The sequence below is a fragment of the Phoxinus phoxinus genome, assembly GCF_949152265.1.
Source record: "Phoxinus phoxinus genome assembly, chromosome: 22".
Taxonomy (NCBI): Eukaryota; Metazoa; Chordata; class Actinopteri; order Cypriniformes; family Leuciscidae; genus Phoxinus; species Phoxinus phoxinus.
Genome location: NC_136897.1, coordinates 610,063 through 631,219, shown reverse-complemented (window position 1 = coordinate 631,219; position 21,157 = coordinate 610,063). Strand labels below are relative to the sequence as shown.

The 21,157-nt window shown below is 40.8% G+C and overlaps 1 protein-coding gene and 1 long non-coding RNA gene across 3 annotated transcripts in view; one reads left to right on the top strand and one right to left on the bottom strand.

Annotated features, from left to right (window-relative positions):
- nckap1l (NCK associated protein 1 like) overlaps positions 1-21,157 on the bottom strand; it is an 83,125-nt gene that overhangs the window by 27,732 nt on the left and 34,236 nt on the right. For both annotated transcript variants that reach the window (XR_013795889.1, XM_079597512.1), the window contains exons 15-20: positions 5,420-5,478; positions 3,928-4,073; positions 3,707-3,839; positions 2,608-2,727; positions 2,315-2,454; positions 2,099-2,230 (exon numbers count right to left, since the gene is read on the bottom strand). Coding sequence is in view for 1 of the 2 variants with exons in the window: in XM_079597512.1 (XP_079453638.1) it covers positions 2,099-2,230; positions 2,315-2,454; positions 2,608-2,727; positions 3,707-3,839; positions 3,928-4,073; positions 5,420-5,478 (730 nt within the window). In the remaining variant the exon portion in view is untranslated. The remainder of the gene's footprint in view (positions 1-2,098; positions 2,231-2,314; positions 2,455-2,607; positions 2,728-3,706; positions 3,840-3,927; positions 4,074-5,419; positions 5,479-21,157) is intronic.
- On the top strand, positions 14,676-20,143 carry LOC306990557. The gene is made up of 6 exons (XR_013795890.1): positions 14,676-14,909; positions 15,130-15,242; positions 15,342-15,385; positions 16,033-16,096; positions 17,179-17,280; positions 19,802-20,143. It is a non-coding gene; the product is annotated as an uncharacterized lncRNA (long non-coding RNA).

The window sequence follows — 21,157 nt, the reverse complement described above, 5'->3', positions numbered from 1 at the left end:
CGGCGGATCGCTATTATAACGGCGGATCGCTATTATAACGGCGGATTGCTATTATAACGGCGGATCGCTATTATAACGGCGGATCGCTATTATAACGGCGGATTGCTATTATAACGGCGGATTGCTATTATAACGGCGGATTGCTATTATAACGGCGGATTGCTATTATAACGGCGGATCGCTATTATAACGGCGGATCGCTATTATAACGGCGGATCGCTATTATAACGGCGGATTGCTATTATAACGGCGGATCGCTATTATAACGGCGGATTGCTATTATAACGGCGGATTGCTATTATAACGGTGGATTGCTAATATAACGGCGGATAGCTATTATAACGGCGGATCGCTATTATAACGGCGGATCGCTATTATAACGGCGGATCGCTATTATAACGGCGGATTGCTATTATAACGGCGGATTGCTATTATAACGGCGGATCGCTATTATAACGGCGGATCGCTATTATAACGGCGGATCGCTATTATAATGGCGGATTGCTATTATAACGGCGGATCGCTATTATAACGGCGGATTGCTATTATAACGGCGGATCGCTATTATAACGGCGGATCGCTATTATAACGGCGGATTGCTATTATAACGGCGGATTGCTATTATAACGGCGGATTGCTATTATAACGGCGGATTGCTATTATAACGGCGGATTGCTATTATAACGGCGGATTGCTATTATAACGGCGGATCGCTATTATAACGGCGGATCGCTATTATAACGGCGGATCGCTATTATAACGGCGGATCGCTATTATAACGGCGGATCGCTATTATAATGGCGGATTGCTATTATAACGGCGGATCGCTATTATAACGGCGGATCGCTATTATAACGGCGGATTGCTATTATAACGGCGGATCGCTATTATAACGGCGGATCGCTATTATAACGGCGGATTGCTATTATAACGGCGGATTGCTATTATAACGGCGGATTGCTATTATAACGGCGGATTGCTATTATAACGGCGGATTGCTATTATAACGGCGGATTGCTATTATAACGGCGGATCGCTATTATAACAGCGGATTGCTATTATAACGGCGGATTGCTATTATAACGGCGGATTGCTATTATAACGGCGGATCGCTATTATAACGGCGGATTGCTATTATAACAGCGGATTGCTATTATAACGGATTGCTATTATAACGGCGGATTGCTATTATAACGGCGGATCGCTATTATAACGGCGGATCGCTATTATAACGGCGGATTGCTATTATAACGGCGGATCGCTATTATAACGGCGGATCGCTATTATAACGGCGGATTGCTATTATAACGGCGGATTGCTATTATAACGGCGGATTGCTATTATAACGGCGGATTGCTATTATAACGGCGGATTGCTATTATAACGGCGGATCGCTATTATAACGGCGGGTTTGCCGGCGCACGCCAGGAGCGGTTCACAGCCGAGGAGACCGACGTTCTCGTCAGGGCCGTAAAACACAGAGAAGTGACATTGGGGATGATGGAGAAACACACACACATTAGCTTCGGTTAAACAGGCGTATAATAATTTGGGTAAATGTGTAATCTAGATTTATGCCTATTTTTTCACATCTTCATGGACACAACAGTGATTTCCCTCGTGTGTTAATATTGTTCCTTGTAATAATGTATGATTTGCAAAAATGAAAACTGCTGCGTTTGTTTATATTAGAGAATCAAAGTGTGTGTGTTGTGCACACGCTACATAATGGCCAAGCACGCGCCCTTAAAATAGCATCTGACTAACGCGCGGCGCCGCTGTCTTTAGACTGGGTTTCTCCTGGTCAGTGGCGGAGTTGTTTTCTGGAACTGCAGAATATCACCAGGGAACGTTTGCGCCGGAACACACTCCTCTTTACACTGAACCGCCCCCCCGAGCGCAAGTTCATTCCCTAATTTACCGCCGTGCGTCTGTGGAGGGAAGAGTCGCTGTGCGCGGGTGCAGAATAGGAATGAGACATGCGGCGGTGTACAAAGTCAATTGCGCGGGTGTAAGATACGGCCCTGTGTGATTGAGAGGATGCTCAAGCTCCTCCTGTGTTGTGATCTGATAGTGAGCACTATAGAAGTGAGTGTACTTGTTGAGTCTCATCTCCAGCTGCGTGAGCAGGAACTCGGCCGGAACCAGGATGTGTTTGAAGACTGTGAAGTCAGCGCAGACGCTGTAGGAAGTGCACAGTTCTGTCAGCGCCAGGTGCATCTTATCCAGACTACAGAAGAAGAGAGCATCAGCGTGCATGTCTATATGACACAGATATTCCATTCCTGTACTGAACCTGTGGGACGATGCATACTTTGTGACGAAGGCTCTGTCCTTCCTGAGGCTCTCCGTCCCTGGCTTCTCCTTAGGCACGTCTCCTCTCTTCGGTACCGGCTTCTTCAGTTTTTTATTGCGCGCTGTGCTGATGGTCTCGGCGCTGTGTTTGGGCAATAACTAGAACACACACCACACCACTGAAAACACTTCTGCTTTTACTGGCTTTTTTGATGCATTCATGGGCATTTTTTTAAAACTACACTATATATTCTTCAACCTAAAACCAGACTACTTTAATTCTCCGTAGATTTGAAAGAACGTCTCCCGTACCTTCTCGTTTAGGTTACACTGTTCGGCACATATCTCCAGCACAACCGTACACGTCTGACGGGAAACCTCATCCAGAAACGCCACACACAGCTTCAAGCTCTGCTTCTCCATGTCCTCAGTCTAGCCCACACACACACACACACACACACACACACACACACACACAGACACACACACACACACACACACACACACACACACACACACACACACGCACAAACACACGCACGCACACATACAAGACAATTATGACAGAACATCATTTACTTGCAGATTTACTTTGGTGAGAATGATCTATTGAAGGGATAGTCTGCACATTCTGTCATCATTTCCGCAGCCTCAAGTTGTGTGTGACCTCTATGAATGTCTTAGTTCTGCTGCACACAGAGGAAGATATTTTGAAGAAAGTTTGTAACCAAACCATTTTGGGGGGTTTGGGGTCAATGGTGCCCCAGAACTGTCCTGTTTCCCACATTCTTCAGAACATCTTCCTTTGTGTTCAACAGAACAAAGAAATGTATATAGGTTTGGAACAACTTGAAGGTGAGTAAATACATTTTTTGGTGAAATATTCCTTTCATTTTCCTTAAAAGACCATATTCTGCTGTTTTACAGTCTTGCTGTAGTTCAGGCTCGACTAGAACCGGTTCTCCTGCTTGAATGTTGATTATTCTCCTCATATTCTCCAGTATTGCGGCTCCTCTCTTCCCAGTCTGTCAGTAACGCTCTGTTTACTTCCTGTCTCTATGAAGCCCCTCCTTCTGAGAAGCACACTGAGCTCTGATTGGCCAGCTGGAGCAGTGTGTTGTGATTGGTCGAGCGCTTTGAGTGTGTTTGGGAAATGTCCCGCCCCTTACCATAACCGCCAGTTTAACACACTACTGACTAACTCAACCAGGCCCCGCCCCTTTATATGTGCTCTTTAAAAAGATATCAGTAAATTAGTGGAGCAACGGATCCCAAAACTCACGGTTCGGATCATTTACAGTTTTTGAGCCACAGACCGGATCTTTTTTCAATTCAGAAAGTTAGGGTTAGTAACTTTGCTGTTCATTAATTCTGCAAAGCTCAGTGGATTGCACTGGCAGAGAGCACTGACCTCCTCGGGACAGAGCGGATGGAGACTCTGGCTGAAGTGTGAGCAGACGAGAGGGAACGCCATCAGGTATCGTTGCATAGACACGTCCTCAACGCTCTGAGAGAACATCTTCTCAAACACACGCGAGTGGAAGCTGGAGATCACAGGCAGGAGAAATCAAGCAGAGTCCGTGCACTTGTGTTAAAGCTCGGCGGATTCACAGAACACCAGACGAGACTCACCAGAGGATGGAGAGATCGGCCGTCTCACACAGGAGCTCGCTCACCGTGTCCATCATCCGGGTGTGAAACTGGGCCATGTTCATGATCCTGGCGAGCTCAGGGTAATCCTTCAGGGCCAGAGACGCTTTACCCACACTGGTGTACGCCTGAGGAACACACACACACACACACACACACACATCTGTGATGACACTGGTGTACGCCTGAGGAACACACACACAACACATCAACAACACACACATCTGTGATGACACTGGTGTACGCCTGAGGAACACACACACAACACATCAACAACACACACACACACACATCTGTGATGACACTGGTGTACGCCTGAGGAACACACACACAACACATCAACAACACACACACACAACACACACACAAAACACACACACACATCTGTGATGACACTGGTGTACGCCTGAGGAACACACACACAACACATCAACAACACACACACACACACATCTGTGATGACACTGGTGTACGCCTGAGAAACACACACACAACACATCAACAACACACACACACACACATCTGTGATGACACTGGTGTACGCCTGAGGAACACACACACACACACACACACACACACACATCTGTGATGACACTGGTGTACGCCTGAGGAACACACACACAACACATCAACAACACACACACACACACACACACACACACACACACACACATCTGTGATGACACTGGTGTACGCCTGAGGAACACACACACAACACATCAACAACACACACACACACACACACACATCTGTGATGACACTGGTGTACGCCTGAGGAACACACACACAACACATCAACAACACACACACACACACACATCTGTGATGACACTGGTGTATGCCTGAGGAACACACACACAACACATCAACAACACACACACACACACACACACACATCTGTGATGACACTGGTGTACGCCTGAGGAACACACACACAACACATCAACAACACACACACACACACACATCTGTGATGACACTGGTGTACGCCTGAGGAACACACACACAACACATCAACAACACACACACACACACACATCTGTGATGACACTGGTGTACGCCTGAGGAACACACACACAACACATCAACAACACACACACACACACACATCTGTGATGACACTGTTGTACGCCTGAGGAACACACACACACACACACATCTGTGATGACACTGGTGTACGCCTGAGGAACACACACACACACACACACACAGCTGTGATGACACTGGTGTACGCCTGAGGAACACACACACACACACGACACACACACACAACACACACACACACAGCTGTGATGACACTGGTGTACGCCTGAGGAACACACACACGACACATGAAGATCACACACACACACACACACACACACACACACACACACACACACACACACACACACACACACACACACACACACATGCACACACACACACTCTCTGATGAACACTATAGGCCTGTGCGTGTGTGTAACTGCCGCACCTGGAGTCGGAGCCAGTCCAGTCGGAACGGTTTCATGTCGAACTCTTCTCCTGCCGCCACTGTGGAGAACACACCACAGAATAAAGCAAGCGAATAAATGTGTGTGTAACAATTAGATCTGAATTCCTGATACACAGTTTATCTAATGTGCTGTAAGATGGCCTCAGCGGACTACACTTCCCAGCATCCCTCATGTTCACCCCCGGCACACCATCGGCCATCACCTGATCACCTGATCACCATCATCACCTGATCACCTGATCACCATCATCACCTGATCACCTGATCACCTGATCACCTGATCACCTGATCACCATCATCACCTGATCACCTGATCACCTGATCACCTGATCACCTGATCACCTGATCACCTGATCACCTGATCACCATCATCACCTGATCACCTGATCACCCTTCAGCTGCATGTCATTTATCACCATGGACACTAATGTTCCTCACAGCTGTCCCCGGTCTATTTATTGTTGTCTGTCATTGCAAGCACAATATTTCACGTAAAGATATATAAAAAAAGGGCGAGCAAGCAAGATGTTAAGCGTTGTGTTGTTCCCTGCCCTAGTTTCATCAGGGGTGGGGACACATCAGCTCTGTGTGGCTTGTTTGGGAGTGGAGCTTGCCCAGTCAGTTCTCGAGGACTGTGGGCATTGTGAGAAGCTGTCCGCTCCCGCCGGGCGTTCTTGAGGAGGACGGTTCGGTGCGCGCTCCCCAGGGTGCGGGTCTCGCTGTTCGCAAGTGGATCTGACAGCGGGTTTGAGATGGGCCAGCCCTATCTCAGCCTTCACCAGATCCAGTGCCTTTTCTCAGGGAGAATCTCTCTCCCGAGTCAGCGTCAGTCAGCATCAGTCAAAATGTAAATTTTGCAGGCCTACCAGGCTGATCTGTCTTGGATGATTGTGAGGAAGTCAGCGCTGCAGATCTGTCTCTCCGGGCCACCAAGGAGACGGCCAAATCCACAGGCTGGTCTATGGCAGCCCTGGTGGCCGCGGAGCGACATTTATGGTTGAATTTCTCTGATATGAAGGATAGAGACAGATCTGGTCTTTTGGATGCTCCGCGTTCACCTTCTGGTCTTTTTGGCAACGCTGTAAAAAAAAAGTCGTCGATAGATTTCAGGAGACAAAAAAAGAAGCAATCAGCGGCGTTCCAGAAGTTTCTTCCTCGCCGATCTAATGTCCCGTCTACGAGCTCCTCACAGCACAGAGTGCAGCAAACACAAAGCGTGGCCACTCCACAAGCCGGTTAGAGGCAGGCAAGATCTGAGGACTGTCATCGTCTCTAAAAAGGCTTTGACGTTCTTGGCACAAAAATCGGCAAGAAATGATGCCGATGTTTTGAGCTCTCAAGCACTTCCTGCCAGACTTGAGAGGTCAGCATGTGCTTGTCCACACGGACAACACATCGGTGGTCTCTTATATCAACCATCAGGGGGGTCTGAGGTCACGTCACCTATGCAAACTGGCACCAGATCCTCCTATGGGCCCAGGGGTAATTACTGTCTCTCAGGGCAGTATATATTCCGGGGCATCTAGATCAGGGAGTGGATATCCTGTCAAGGCAGGGGCTGAAGCCCGGGGAATGGGGACTTCAGCCTGAGGTGGTTACGCTCCTTTGGGAGAATTTTGGTCAAGCTCAAGTCGACCTTTTCGCATCGTCAGATACAACGCATTGTCCCATGTGGTTCTCTCTCACGCACCCAGCTCCTCTCGGGCTGGATGCGATGGTTCAGATGTGGCCGAGGCTACACCTGTCAGCTTTCCCCCCGATATCTGTGCTTCTGGGAGTTCTGGAGAGGGTTCGCCGGGAAGGGGCCCGTCTGTTATTAGTAGCCCCGTACTGGCCGGCCCGAGTTTGGTTCTCGAACCTTGTGTGCCTTCTAGACGGCTCTCCGATGGAGATTCCGATCAGGAGGGACCCATTGTCCCGAGCAGGGGGCACGATTCATCACCCTCGCCTGGAGTTGTCGCCTAAGGCGGCCCAGCTGCTGGGTCAGGTCTCTCGACCGAGGTCGTGGAGACCAAACTCCAATCTAGAGCTCCCTCCACGAGAAGCCTGTATGCATTGAAATGGAAACTGTTCTCTGCCTGGTGTGGAGAATGCCAACTGAATCCTGTTATCTGCCCTGTTGGTTCAGTACTTGATTTCTGCAAGAACGTTTCTCTGCGGGGTTATCTCCTTCCACCTTGGCGGTATATCTGGCGGCTACATCTGCTTACCACACTCCTCTGGGTGGTGCATCATTGGGGAGAGATCCTCTCATTACTCGTTTTCTTCGTGGCTCCCTGAGGCTGAGGCCTGCATTGCGTAATAGAGCACCGGCTTGGGATTTGGCCGTTGTACTGGAGGACGGGCTTTGGCTCCATTCGAGCCCATTGAAGAGGTTTCAGAAAAAGTCTTTACATTAAACTTTACTTCTCATTGCTATTTCTTCTATCAAGAGAATTTGAGATTTGCAAGCCTTGTCGGTTGTTCCTACATGCCTAGAATTTGCACCTGGTGGTGAAAGCCTTTCTTCACCCTAGGCCGGGTTATATTCCTAAGGTTCCTACTAATGTTGCTGGTCCAATAGTGCTGCAGGGCTTCGTCCTCCACCTTTTATTACATCAGATCAGGAAAACTTTATCTGCTGTGCCCTGTGCGGGCTTTGGATGCTAACGTACACAGAGCTGCCCTGTGGCGTAAATCAGATCAACTATTTGTCTGTTTCGGGTCACCCAAAAAAGGTTACCCTGCATCCAAGCAGAGGATGAGCAAGTTGGTAGTCGGCTATCTCACTTGCTTATGAAGCGGCCGGTCAGCCTTCACCTTTCTGTCCGGGCCCATTCTACCAGGAGTATGGCTGCCTCTAAGGCTTTATTATCGGGGGTTTCCCTCCATGACATCTGTGATCCGGCAGGCTGGTCCTCACCGCATACATTTGTTCGATTTTATGTCTTGGATCTTGGCTCCACTCCGGGGTCTAGGGTGCTTGCTTCTTAGTGTGCGCAATGATTTCACACAGAACAGGCATTTGCTATTATGGCGTCGTGGTTATGATGTTCCCACCGCGTCTCGACGCAGCTCGAGTTCCCTTGAAAGGGAACGTCTCAAGTTACGTATGTAACCCTGGTTCCCTGAGAGGGAACGAGACGCTGCTGAAGTGCCAACTAGTCTCTCCCTATGGAGGATCTCTTTACCACTCTACAGATAAAGCGTTGTGGGGAAATTCGGCTCGCGTAACTACCCCGAAGTGATAAAATAAAATTCTGTATCAAAATTTAAGACAAGTAGTTTGTTTAGGCATGGTTTGCAGGGAATTACAAACCTGCGCATATATATTCAAACGCACATAACTATAGAATTAATTATTGATGCACACGTGAGCGCCATTAGCGTTTATCACAGGTTCGCGTCTAAAGTCTGTTTAGAGAAAAACGGTGTTGTCTTAGCGGCCTCTAATTTAATGACAAATGATCACTTCGACCGACTAACTTCAACACTTCTAACCCTAACCTTTGGCTGGAAATTATCTTTATTCAGGAACCGCTATAAAGCCAAAACAATCTGTTACCTTAAATTATACGTTTATCTCTGTAAAGCTGCTTTGAAACAGTCTACATTGTTAAAAGCGCTATATAAATGAAGATGACTTGACTTGGCTGCGTTGCCTGCCATACTGAAAATTATCTGACAAATAGAACACAATGTGTTTCCACTGATTGTGTCAAATCAGGTTTTCTTGAGCTTATGAAGGGCGTTCCACAGGGATCGATTTTAGATATAAATATTATAGATATAAATATTATAGATATAATCACACACACACACATATCGAATATTATTGATATACATTTTTTCAATTTATATCAATAATATTGGTTCAGCTATAAAAAATTGTCAACTCCACCTCTATGCTGATGATACAGTTATTTATGCTATTGCCGCTGACCAGGCCCATTTTGAGCTACAATCTGCCTTTACAGCCATACAGAAGGCCTTTGTTGAATTGAAACTCGTAGTTAACGTAGGCAAAACCAAGTATATACTTTTTTCAAATAAACAACAGAAAATAGGTGACGATTTATGTTTTCTACATTGGATGGTGCCTCTATTGACCGTGTTTATGTTTATAAATATTTGGGCTCTCCTTTAAAACGCATGTTGATGAGTTGGTAAAGAAATTAAGAGTTAGAGTGGGTTTCTTTTATAGAAATAAATCTTGTTTGACTCTAAATAATAGAAAACAAATAGTTTAATCTACTTTTTTACCTATCATTGATTATGGAGACACAATCTATATGCATGCCTCTGCTTCTGTTCTAAAACCTCTCGATGCTGTATATCATAGTGCCATTCGTTTTATAACAGGGGACAGGTTTAGTACCCATCATTGCACACTTTATCAGAAACTAAACTGGTTGCCCTTAAAATCTCGTAGAGAAATGCACTTTGCACTTTTTGTGTACAAAGCTCTTTTGCACAAACTACCATCCTATATTAATTCACTTTTAGCTATTAGAAGGTCTGGTTATCAGACCAGAGCTCATGGATGGCTATTATTACAGATCCCAAAGATCTCCTCTGAATTGGGTAGATCTGCTTTTAATTTTTCTGCCCCTCACACTTGGAATGAATTACAGTGTACTTTTAAACTGGATGATCTGATCCCTTTATGCCATTTTAGACGTCTGCTTAAGGATCATTTTATTATTGATTGTGTGTGTTTCCTGTGATTGTTTTTTTTTAGTTTGTTTTACTGTATATTGACTTTTGGCTGTATTTCTTTTTCTTTTTTCTGTGTGACCTACACAGGTCGTTGCTGTAAATGAGAACTCGTTCTCAGTCAACTTACCTGTATAAATAAATAAATAATAATACTCCCTGAATGCTTGTGATCATCTTGCTTCGGCCTATCAGAAGCTAGCGCGGTCTGTTCTCAGGTGTGCTTCATAGTTTCCTGGTCGATGACGTCACCCGCCTATGACGTCTCGTCTTTCCATTGGACTGATTATACACGCGCTTCACGACGCAATCACGGAGGAGCATTCCCACGGCATCTCGACGCAGCGTCTCGTTCCCTCTTCAGGGAACCAGGGTTACATACGTAACCTGAGACATTTTCCCTTCAAGTTTGAGGGTGCTTTCACACCTGCCTCATTTAGTACGGTTGAATCGCACTAGAGTTCGTTGTCCCCCGTGGTGCGGTTGGGTTTGGACAGGTGTGAATGCAGCAACCACACTCGGGTGCACCAAAAGCAGACCAAACAAGCGTACCAAGACCTCCTCTGAAAGGTGGTCTCGGTTCGTTTTCAAACGAACTTGAGCGGTTCATTTGTGGTGAGAACGTGATCTGACCTCGAACAGACCCAACTGCCAAATAACTGCGCATTTTTGGACTAAACCAGCCTCCGTAGTCAGCCGCGCTGTGCATTATGTCACTGTTCCAACATTAATGCACGCGTTGCCTCCTCCTGAAGTGACTCGCTGCGTGCAGTGCATAAAACATTATTTTCAAGCCGCATCCTCGCTTCATTCTCAAATGTTATTGTTTGCCTAAAGTGGTGTAGACAAACTATATAATAAACTATGACCAGGGAGGGATACAATCAGCCCACAAAGTCGTTTCTCCATAGTAAAAAGCAGCGTGTTGTCTTTCCTCCTCCCCAGCTAGCAGGGAACGTTCTTAGAACTTTGGCTAACATTCCCTACAAGTTTGGTTAACGTTCTGAAGAAAACATTTGAATATAACGTTTAACGAATATTTTAAGGATGTTTTCTCATTTTAAAAAATGTTCCTATAACGTTAAATGTAAACTAAGATATAACATTTTAACTGCAACATTCAAAGGATGTTTTGGGAATGTTTCTGAGGTAACAAGTTGTACAATGATCTCAATAAAACATTGTCCCAATGTTTCATAAAAACAAAAGAAGAACATTCTCTCTGTCACATTAGGAAAATGTTTTGAGGATATTATTAAGAGATGAGATGTTGAATGTTCTTTATAACACGTTCTTCTAATGTGACGAGTTAACACAATTAGAACATTCTACTTGCAACATTTTGAGCATATTTTGGGAATGTTGTTAAAGTTAAAGTTTGTACAATGATCTCAATATAACATTGTCCCAATGTTTCATAAAAACAAAATAAGAACATTTTACTTGCAACATTCAAAGGATGTTTTGGGAATGTTTCTGAGGTAACAAGTTGTACAATGATCTCAATATAACATTGTCCCAATGTTTCATGATAACAAAAGAAGAACATTTTACTTGGAATATTTTGAGCATATTTTGGGAATGTTGTTAAAGTTAAAGTTTGTACAATGATCTCAATATAACATTGTCCCAATGTTTCATGATAACAAAAGAAGAACGTTCTCTCTGTCACATTAGGAAAATGTTTTGAGGATATCATTGCGAGATGAGATGTTGAATGTTCTTTATAAAACGTTCTTCTAATGTGACGAGTTAACACAATTAGAACATTTCAAATGTAACATTTTGAGGATGTTTTGAGGATGTTGTTAAAGTTAAAGTTTGTACAATGATCTCAATATAACATTGTCCCAATGTTTCATGATAACAAAAGAAGAACGTTCTCTCTGTCACATTAGGAAAATGTTTTGAGGATATCATTGAGAGATGAGATGTTGAATGTTCTTTATAAAACGTTCTTCTAATGTGACGAGTTAACACAATTAGAACATTTTACTTGGAACATTTTGAGCATATTTTGGGAATGTTGTTAAAGTTAAAGTTTGTACAATGGTCTCAATATAACATTGTCCCAATGTTTCATGATAACAAAAGAAGAACGTTCTTTCTGTCACATTAGGAAAATGTTTTGAGGATATCATTGCGAGATGAGATGTTGAATGTTCTTTATAAAACGTTCTTCTAATGTGACGAGTTAACACAATTAGAACATTTTACTTGGAACATTTTGAGCATATTTTGGGAATGTTGTTAAAGTTAAAGTTTGTACAATGATCTCAATATAACATTGTCCCAATGTTTCATGATAACAAAAGAAGAACATTTTACTTGGAACATTTTGAGCATATTTTGGGAATGTTGTTAAAGTTAAAGTTTGTACAATGATCTCAATATAACATTGTCCCAATGTTTCATGATAACAAAAGAAGAACGTTCTCTCTGTCACATTAGGAAAATGTTTTGAGGATATCATTGAGAGATGAGATGTTGAATGTTCTTTTTAAAACGTTCTTCTAATGTGACGAGTTAACACAATTAGAACATTTTACTTGGAACATTTTGAGCATATTTTGGGAATGTTGTTAAAGTTAAAGTTTGTACAATGGTCTCAATATAACATTGTCCCAATGTTTCATGATAACAAAAGAAGAACGTTCTCTCTGTCACATTAGGAAAATGTTTTGAGGATATCATTGAGAGATGAGATGTTGAATGTTCTTTTTAAAACGTTCTTCTAATGTGACAAGTTAACACAATTAGAACATTTCAAATGTAACATTTTGAGGATGTTTTGAGGATGTTGTTGAGATAACAGATTATATAATATTCTCAGTAAAACATTGGCACAATGTTCCATAATAACATAGATAATAACATTATCAAATCAACGTTTGTAAAATGTTTTGAGGATATCACTGAGACCTGAGATGATGAGTGTTTTTTATAAAACGTTCTTGTAATGCGACTTGTTAACACAATTAGAACATTTTAAATGTAACATTTAGTAATTAAACTACACAATTATTGTTAAATTGAGCTTGCTGGTCAGACAGCAGGCAAACGGGGTTCACGATGGAACATATGGTGCTTTTAAGTCCTCCTGGGAAGTTTGTATTCATGAGGTTTTACAAATGTTTTTAATGTTTTAAATTAATGAAGCCACTGTAAACTTTATCATCACATATTATATTGTTCTATTATAATGCTATCATATTTTGTGCAAGCATTAGCTTACTTCATTGTCACTGCTGAATATCTGTATAGTGGTATCCCACAATGTTTCTCTCTGACACACCCCTAACTCTTCAAGATCGGGGTTAAAGAAAATCCTGAGCTTCCTCATATTCTCATCATTGTGTTGGCGTTCAACTTGTAAATATGATCTTTATGACATGACTTGAATGCACCAATAGCTCTAGCTTAATTAGGGACAATCCATACAAACACTCTTTGCTAAAATACATTAGACTGTCACAGAGAGAAGTTATTCATCATGTATCAACGCTAAAGGCCTAACCACTGCAGTCAACATCTTGGAGTCTATCTATGCTGTTAAATAAAAGTCTGTAGACAAGGGTTAGGGATAGAGTTAGGGTTAACCTTAACCCTTAATTTCTAACCCAGACCCGGTTTCACAGAGTTTAGATTAAGCCAGGATTAGGCCTTAGTGCATTTAATTAGCTTTTAAAAATGTGCCTTAGAAAGAAAAAAATAAACATTACTGGTGTGCATCTTGAGACAAAACAATGGCACTGACACATTTTAATATATGTCAGTGCAAGTTGCTTTCAGGTAAAACAGCTCAAACGTGCATTTTAGTCTGGACTAGGCTTAAACCTTGCCTGTGAAAATGTTGCAACTTGTATAGAATTATGCCAATGTTAGCAAAGTGTTGCGTTGGACAGAGGATTAACCCTAAACCAACAGGTTGTGTAACAGTGCCACACAGGGTGAAAAGCAAGTTGACATTATTAGGCATAAGAGTGTTTCTAAGGAAAGGTCAATATTTTGTTAAAGTGCAAAAGGATCATTATGGGTCACATGAATGTCCCTCTAATGTCACCATGATACCAATCCATTAGTTTTTCATGTAGGTAGGTATACATAATTGTATATGAATAGCCTACATATGCAATGTTTGCTCTGTTTAATATATGTTTGCTCTTTTAAATTGCTGTTTGGCAGAGCAGTGGTAAATATATTGTTATATATGGTATATATTATTTATGTTATTTATTATTATTATTATTTATATGTTATTTGTATGTTATTGTAATTTTTTTATCATGCACTGCAATGAAGACACCATTTAACCAATTGATTAAATATAAAAGCCAGCTTACAAATACAACTAAATAAATAGCACGTGTACATTTTTTTCATATTCTTTCTTTTAAAACATGTCATCTTTTCCTGTAATTGCAATGTTACCACATTATTGGCTGTCTCTTCGAGTTGTTTTGAGCATGATTGGTTATTCAGACTGTCATCCAGGAATCTGGCCAATGACAGCTATGCGCGCCTTTTACAGGTCAAGTTTGAATATTCGTCTGTTGGAGTGAGTGAGCGAGCGAGTGAGTGTGTGTGTGTGTGTGTGTGCTGCTCGGGATCTTCAGTAGGCCTCCTTCGGTTCTGTGGCTTTTACATTGTTTAAAACATGGATTATTTTGCATCGTGCGGTTACATTTGTATTTTGAGCGAGTTGCGGGATGTAAATGGACAACGAATTTTAACAACGTGTGTAACGGACATATTGCAATGCAATCTGCGGAAGGTAAATAACTTTATTTTATATAAAAATACATTCTGCTATCAAAATATAGTGTGTTAAATTGAGAATCTAATGTTAAATGCGATTAGAGCAATATCGATATTATGTCAATGTTTCAGGCTATGTGTTGTCAGCTAACTTAGTTTTTGATAAAAAAAATAAAATAAAACTCAGCATAGGAGCTTTGCAATGAGTGAACTGAGAACATTGTGTCTTTATACAGAGAGGAACTCGAACCACATGCAGACGTTAGGCTTTTGAATATTGTTGATCGCGGGATATCGGCCTAACGTTACCGATCCGTCAAAATGTGTCATCATAATATGTTTTGAGCTGGTGAGTAAAATTTTGCACGCTTTTGCAAATGTCTCTTTTAGTAAGTAAATACAAATAGCTAATAATATTGCTGTATGTCTGTGTTTCCCTCATATCCAGGAATTTTGAGAATAAATATTATCCAGCCACACAATCTTCAGTTGGTGAGTATTGTCATAGTAAAATACACGTGAAATAGAGGCAAAACATATAAACTATGCTCAAAGGCACACTGGTCCAAACCCTCCAGACAGTATTTTACCTGTCTTCTTGATATGAGTTTACGGGCCTAGCTGACCCAAACATAAATGTCCTTTCAAAATGAAATTATTTTCAAACCTGTATGACTTAGCCTACTTCTGTGAAACACAAGAATGTTGGGAATAAAACAACACTGGAACCCAAAACATTGGAACACATTTTATAAAAAGAAAAAAAAAGAAAAGTGAATGCATTTCTCAAGATATCTTAATTAAGGTTATACAAAATAAATTCATACAGTTTTGGAACATCATGGAGTGTCCTTAAATAACGAGAGAACTCTTGGATGAGCTGTTCTTTTTAGGACATGTTCCTAGGGTCCTTTGCTAAATTAACCATGGTTTTTATTATAGTAAAAGTGTAGAAACCATGTTTTTATGGTGGATTGATTACAATAATTTATTACCATTTAGTTAGTGTAGCAAAACCATGGTTAATGTTAGTAAGGGTTCTCCAGATATAACACTTTGGGAACACATAAAAAATGGTCCTGTGACCCAGATCAATAGTCTGTTAACACACATTAACACACTTTTTACATTTTCTTAAGATCAAGCATGGGAACAATGTTTACGGAGCAGAACAGGCACCAACAAGAAACAAGTCCATCACTAGTAAGTATCCACTGCAGTTTATAAAACCGTAGTCAATTTTAAAGGCACAATGCACTCCAAAATATAAATGATCTCTTTTTTCTCCCTCGTGCCATCCCAGATGTATATCTGACTTTCTTTCCACGGAGATTTTTAGAAAAATTATCATTAAAGAGAAATGTGGGAGGAGCTTGAATTTATTGCCTAGCCCTGTTAGTTTGAACCGCGAGAGCCGTCAAAGCTTATGCTACTCCTACGTCGTACATTGACAAGAGTTACTCTTTGGGCGTAATTTGACTTGCATATGGCTGTCTGCCGGAAGCTAGTTATTTAAGTTGATAAAGATTTATGGTAGGGCTGGGGAAATCTACGCGTTAATTTTAGATGCTTAACGCGTTTAAAAAAATAACGCAATTAACGCAGCACTTTTTTTGCCTCGTTTTAATGACTTCCTGTTGCGGAAAAGGCTGAAAATATGCCATCCCGCCCCTCCGTGTTCGGAGATCAGGTTTCATTCTCGCGCAGCTTTCATGAGCGGGTCTTTTCCGCGCCGCGCTCTCCATTCCGTGTGTGTGTGTGTGTCGCACTGACACACACACAATGTTGTGTCACACAACATTGAGCTCTTTGCTCAATGTTCTGCTCCGTGTTTGCGCTCCGCGTTCTGCTCTGTCGTTAACGGCCCAAACACTCCAATCATGTACCGATCACGCACTGGAAAAGCAAAGTCAAATAACGTGAAATTTCTCAGTAGTAGTCTTCTGTGAAATAGCCCTACTGAGCTGGTATAGTCATGCTGGCAACAATGGTAAAATTACCTGCTCTGATTACATGCTCTTGTAATAATAGCTTTGTAGGACTATGTTTTCAGCCCTAAAATATGGATATGTTTCTTACTCGAACGCATCACTTCGCTTCACCTTTCGCCTTGATTAACCTACCAGAGATGTGTGGAGTGCTTTTATCATGGATGGATGCATTTTTATGGACTTATCAAAAAAATCCCACAGGGAGCTACAGAATAAGAAATCTTTAAAGTCCACTTTTTTACTGTCTGTTTCCATCAGTAAAATTACAGGGTTTTTTTCTCTTTTTTTTCTCAGAATTGTGAGGCAGGAACACACAATTGCAAGAAAATATCAGAATTGTGAGCTGGCTTTTTTACTCCCCTCAGAATTCACCCTTCGAGGGAGTTTGATTGACAGGTATTTATTTTTTACATTCTATTTTTACAAAAAAATCTTTTTTTACAAAAATTACACAAATTAAACGTTGAGACTTTGTTTCATATAAAAAGTAACCTGCTCTGTCTTGTCTCGGCGTTTAGACGTTTCAGCGTTTTTTCTTTGATCCGCAATGTATTTTTCATTGCATGACAACATGATGTGTGGCGTGAGAGCGCCATGGCTTGTTGGACATAGCAACAGTAACTAAAGGGCAAATTGCAAGTTTTGCAAATTGCATTAACCATGGCTGTCTTTTAATTATCACTGGACTACTTCGCTCTCGCATCTCCCAAAAGTTATTTTTTGTTTTGTTTTCTTGATTCCATTTTAATGGTTTAATTAAATTGCTATAACCAATTATTTAAAATGTAATGATTTAAGCAAAACTTTCTTCAAAGGTTAGACCAAACTTTTATTTTGACGGATTGCCGTGTAGGCCTTTGAGTCTCTCTGTGTTTTATGATATGATGATCGTTTTTCTCAAATGAAGCTAAAATGCTGCTGAAGTGACTCTCAGAGCGGCTGTATTGATGAAGTGCATTAATGTCCTCATATAGGCTAAAAACATCGCAAGCGTCATGCGTGCCTCAGTGTGTGTGTGGTAAATGAAACAGCGCGTCTGTGCCATTCATTCACAGAGACACAGAACATGCACGATTCCTATTTAAATGGTCTTTATGCGGTTTAATATTGACAGACACTGGTCTATATCGCGATTTTATTTAAGTTTACTGACCTACTTTTCATCTAAAGGTGTAACTAAGTAACCACCGGAAGTGAGTGCACTGCTTGGCGATTTTGAATGTTCCAAAACCAGGAAATGAGATAAGGGCCTATTGGACTTGATAACTTGCAATTGTACCTTTATATCTCACAATTCTGAGAAAAGACAGCAAAAAAAAAAAAGAAGCCAGAATTGCTTTTTTTTTCTCAGGTTTTACTAATTTATCCTGTGATTCTGACTTTCAAACAGCCAATTGTGAGTTTATCTCGCACTTCTGAGAAAAAAAAGTTTGAATTGTGAGTCGCAATTACCTTTAAAAAAAATTGTATTCCATGCCGGAAACAAGCTTTCATATGCACAGACAGTAGCTCACATTTAACGTGCAGATTGTGCGCACACAGAAACCTACTGGAGCACAGAAAGTTAGTGTCAACACTGTCCTGTGATTTCTAAATAAGAAACTGCGTAGAAACAGAAGTTATAGCATTTCTTTATGCTTTTGAAGTAACTAAAATAGTAAAGAGACGATACACAGGTATGATTAAATCACACTAGAAATTGTTCTATCGCCAATGCATTCAAATGCAGTGCTACTTTATCTGTATCTGATTTAAAACGAGCAGAAATCTGCAAGAAATGTAACAATCCATAGACAGTATATCTGATGAAAATGAGCTGTTACGTCAGAGCAAAAGCCTCGTGGGCAGTGCTGTGACATGCTGCAGCTGTGCTCAAGGCGACCTGAGTTCAAGGTCCACACTTCTCAAGCCAAGTTTGTAGTTTGTTCACATAATTTAGCCTCTAGTTGTGTTATTAACATGTATATAATGGATTAAATATATGTTTTAAATAAACATATCTACAAAATAGATATAAGGTATTATATTTATACTTTTAAATAAATTAATCTTTACATAATTTCTGATTAATAATTAGGCTGGCTAATTTTGAAAGTTTTTAAAGGGATACTCTACCGTTTTTTTCATATTAAACTATGTTATTCCCTTAACTAAGACAAGTTGATACACACTCTCTCGTCTCAGTGCGTGCACTTAATCGCTCTGGCGCGCCGCGACACTTCGATACCACAGTTCATTCAATATGGGCCAAGCAGAGAAGCTACCAAACACCTCCACGTTTTCCCTATTTAAATACAGTTACTCGAGTAGTGTAATTCGACCTAGGACGGTGACGCAAAACAAAACGTTGCGCTTTTCTAAGCGTGTAAAGTGGATAACTATATTGTATGGCGGAATACCATAGCAAGTGCTTGGGAGCACTTCGACTTGGCGCAGTAATATCTTCACTCGTGAAAAATCCTCTCACCGGCCTCCGCTCCCTCTCCCAGAAGATATTACTCCGCCAAGTCGAAGTGCTCCCAAGCACTTGCTATGGTATTCCGCCATACAATATAGTTATCCACTTTACACGCTTAGAAAAGCGCAACGTTTTGTTTTGCGTCACCGTCCTAGGTCGAATTACACTACTCGAGTAACTGTATTTAAATAGGGAAAACGTGGAGGTGTTTGGTAGCTTCTCTGCTTGGCCCATATTGAATGAACTGTGGTATCGAAGTGTTGCGGCGCGCCAGAGCGATGAAGTGCACGCACTGAGACGAGAGAGTGTGTATCAACTCGTCTTAGTTAAGGGAATAACATAGTTTAATATGAAAAAACGGTAGAGTATCCCTTTAAAGTCAATATTGCTTGTGTTCTTAATATGTAATATGTATTTGTATTCTTTCTGTTTACACTGTTGCATGATCTTCTTTTATAGGCTATGAGGAAAAACTCTACCATGCACACAGAGAAAGGAGCTCAATTCTGCTAACTGGGAGAGCAGCTGAAAAACAAGAAGAGAAGAACAGTAGAACACCTATTAATGCAGATGACTCTATTATTTTTCTGCAAGAACCAGCAAAGACTGATGATGAGCGCTCTGAGCAAACAGCAGTCAAGACGTGTGATTGCACATTGGACTTTACGGAGTTCTTCATGTAATGTTGGGCATCTACTGTACGCAGAACTTTTAATCATTTATGTGGATGCCATTCATAAACCTGTTAGATTTTTGTGTTTTATTTTTGAGATTAATAAAATTGTATGTTTTAACAATGTTATTGCTAAGCATTTTTTATGTTTAAGAGAACATTTTGGGAACAAAAATAAAACTTCCCTCTAAAAACGTTATAAGAATGTTTAGTATTTTTAGGAGTATTTTTAGAGAATGTTATCCTAACTTTTAGAAGAACATTCTAAGAATAAAAATAAAACTTCCTGCTAAAAACTTTATGAGAATGTAAAGGGATAATGTTCTAAAAATGTTATGATTAAACCTTTATAGAAGGTCATCACAAAACATTTTTAGAGTGTTCTTAGAGAATGTTATCCCACCTTTTAGGAGAACATTCTGGGAACTTTAATAAAACTACTCAATGAAAATGTTATAAGAACATTAGGGAATAATGTTCCAACAATGTTATCATTAAACATTTTTAGAATGTTTTTAGAGAATGTTATCCCACCTTTTAGGAGAACATTCTGGGAACTTAATGAAAATGTTATAAGAACATTAGGGAATAATGTTCCAACAATGTTATCATTAAACATTTTTAGAATGTTTTTAGAGAATGTTATCCCACCTTTTAGGAGAACATTCTGGGAACTTAATGAAAATGTTATAAGAACATTAGGGAATAATGTTCCAACAATGTTATCATTAAACATTTTTAGGGTGTTCTTAGAGAATGTTTTCCTACCTTTTAGGAGAACATTCTGGTAACTTAAATAAAACTACCCGCTAAAAATGTTATAAGAACATTAGGGAATAATGTTCCAACAATGTTATCATTAAACATTTTTAGGGTGTTCTTAGAGAATGTTATCCTACCTTTTATGAGAACATTCTGGGAACTTTAATAAAACTACTCAATGAAAATGTTATAAGAACATTAGGGAATAATGTTCCAACAATGTTATCATTAAACATTTTTAGAATGTTTTTAAAGAATGTTTTCCTACCTTTTAGGAGAACATTCTGGGAACTTAAATAAAACTACCCGCTAAAAATGTTATAAGAACATTAGGGAATAATGTTCCAACAATGTTATCATTAAACATTTTTAGAATGTTT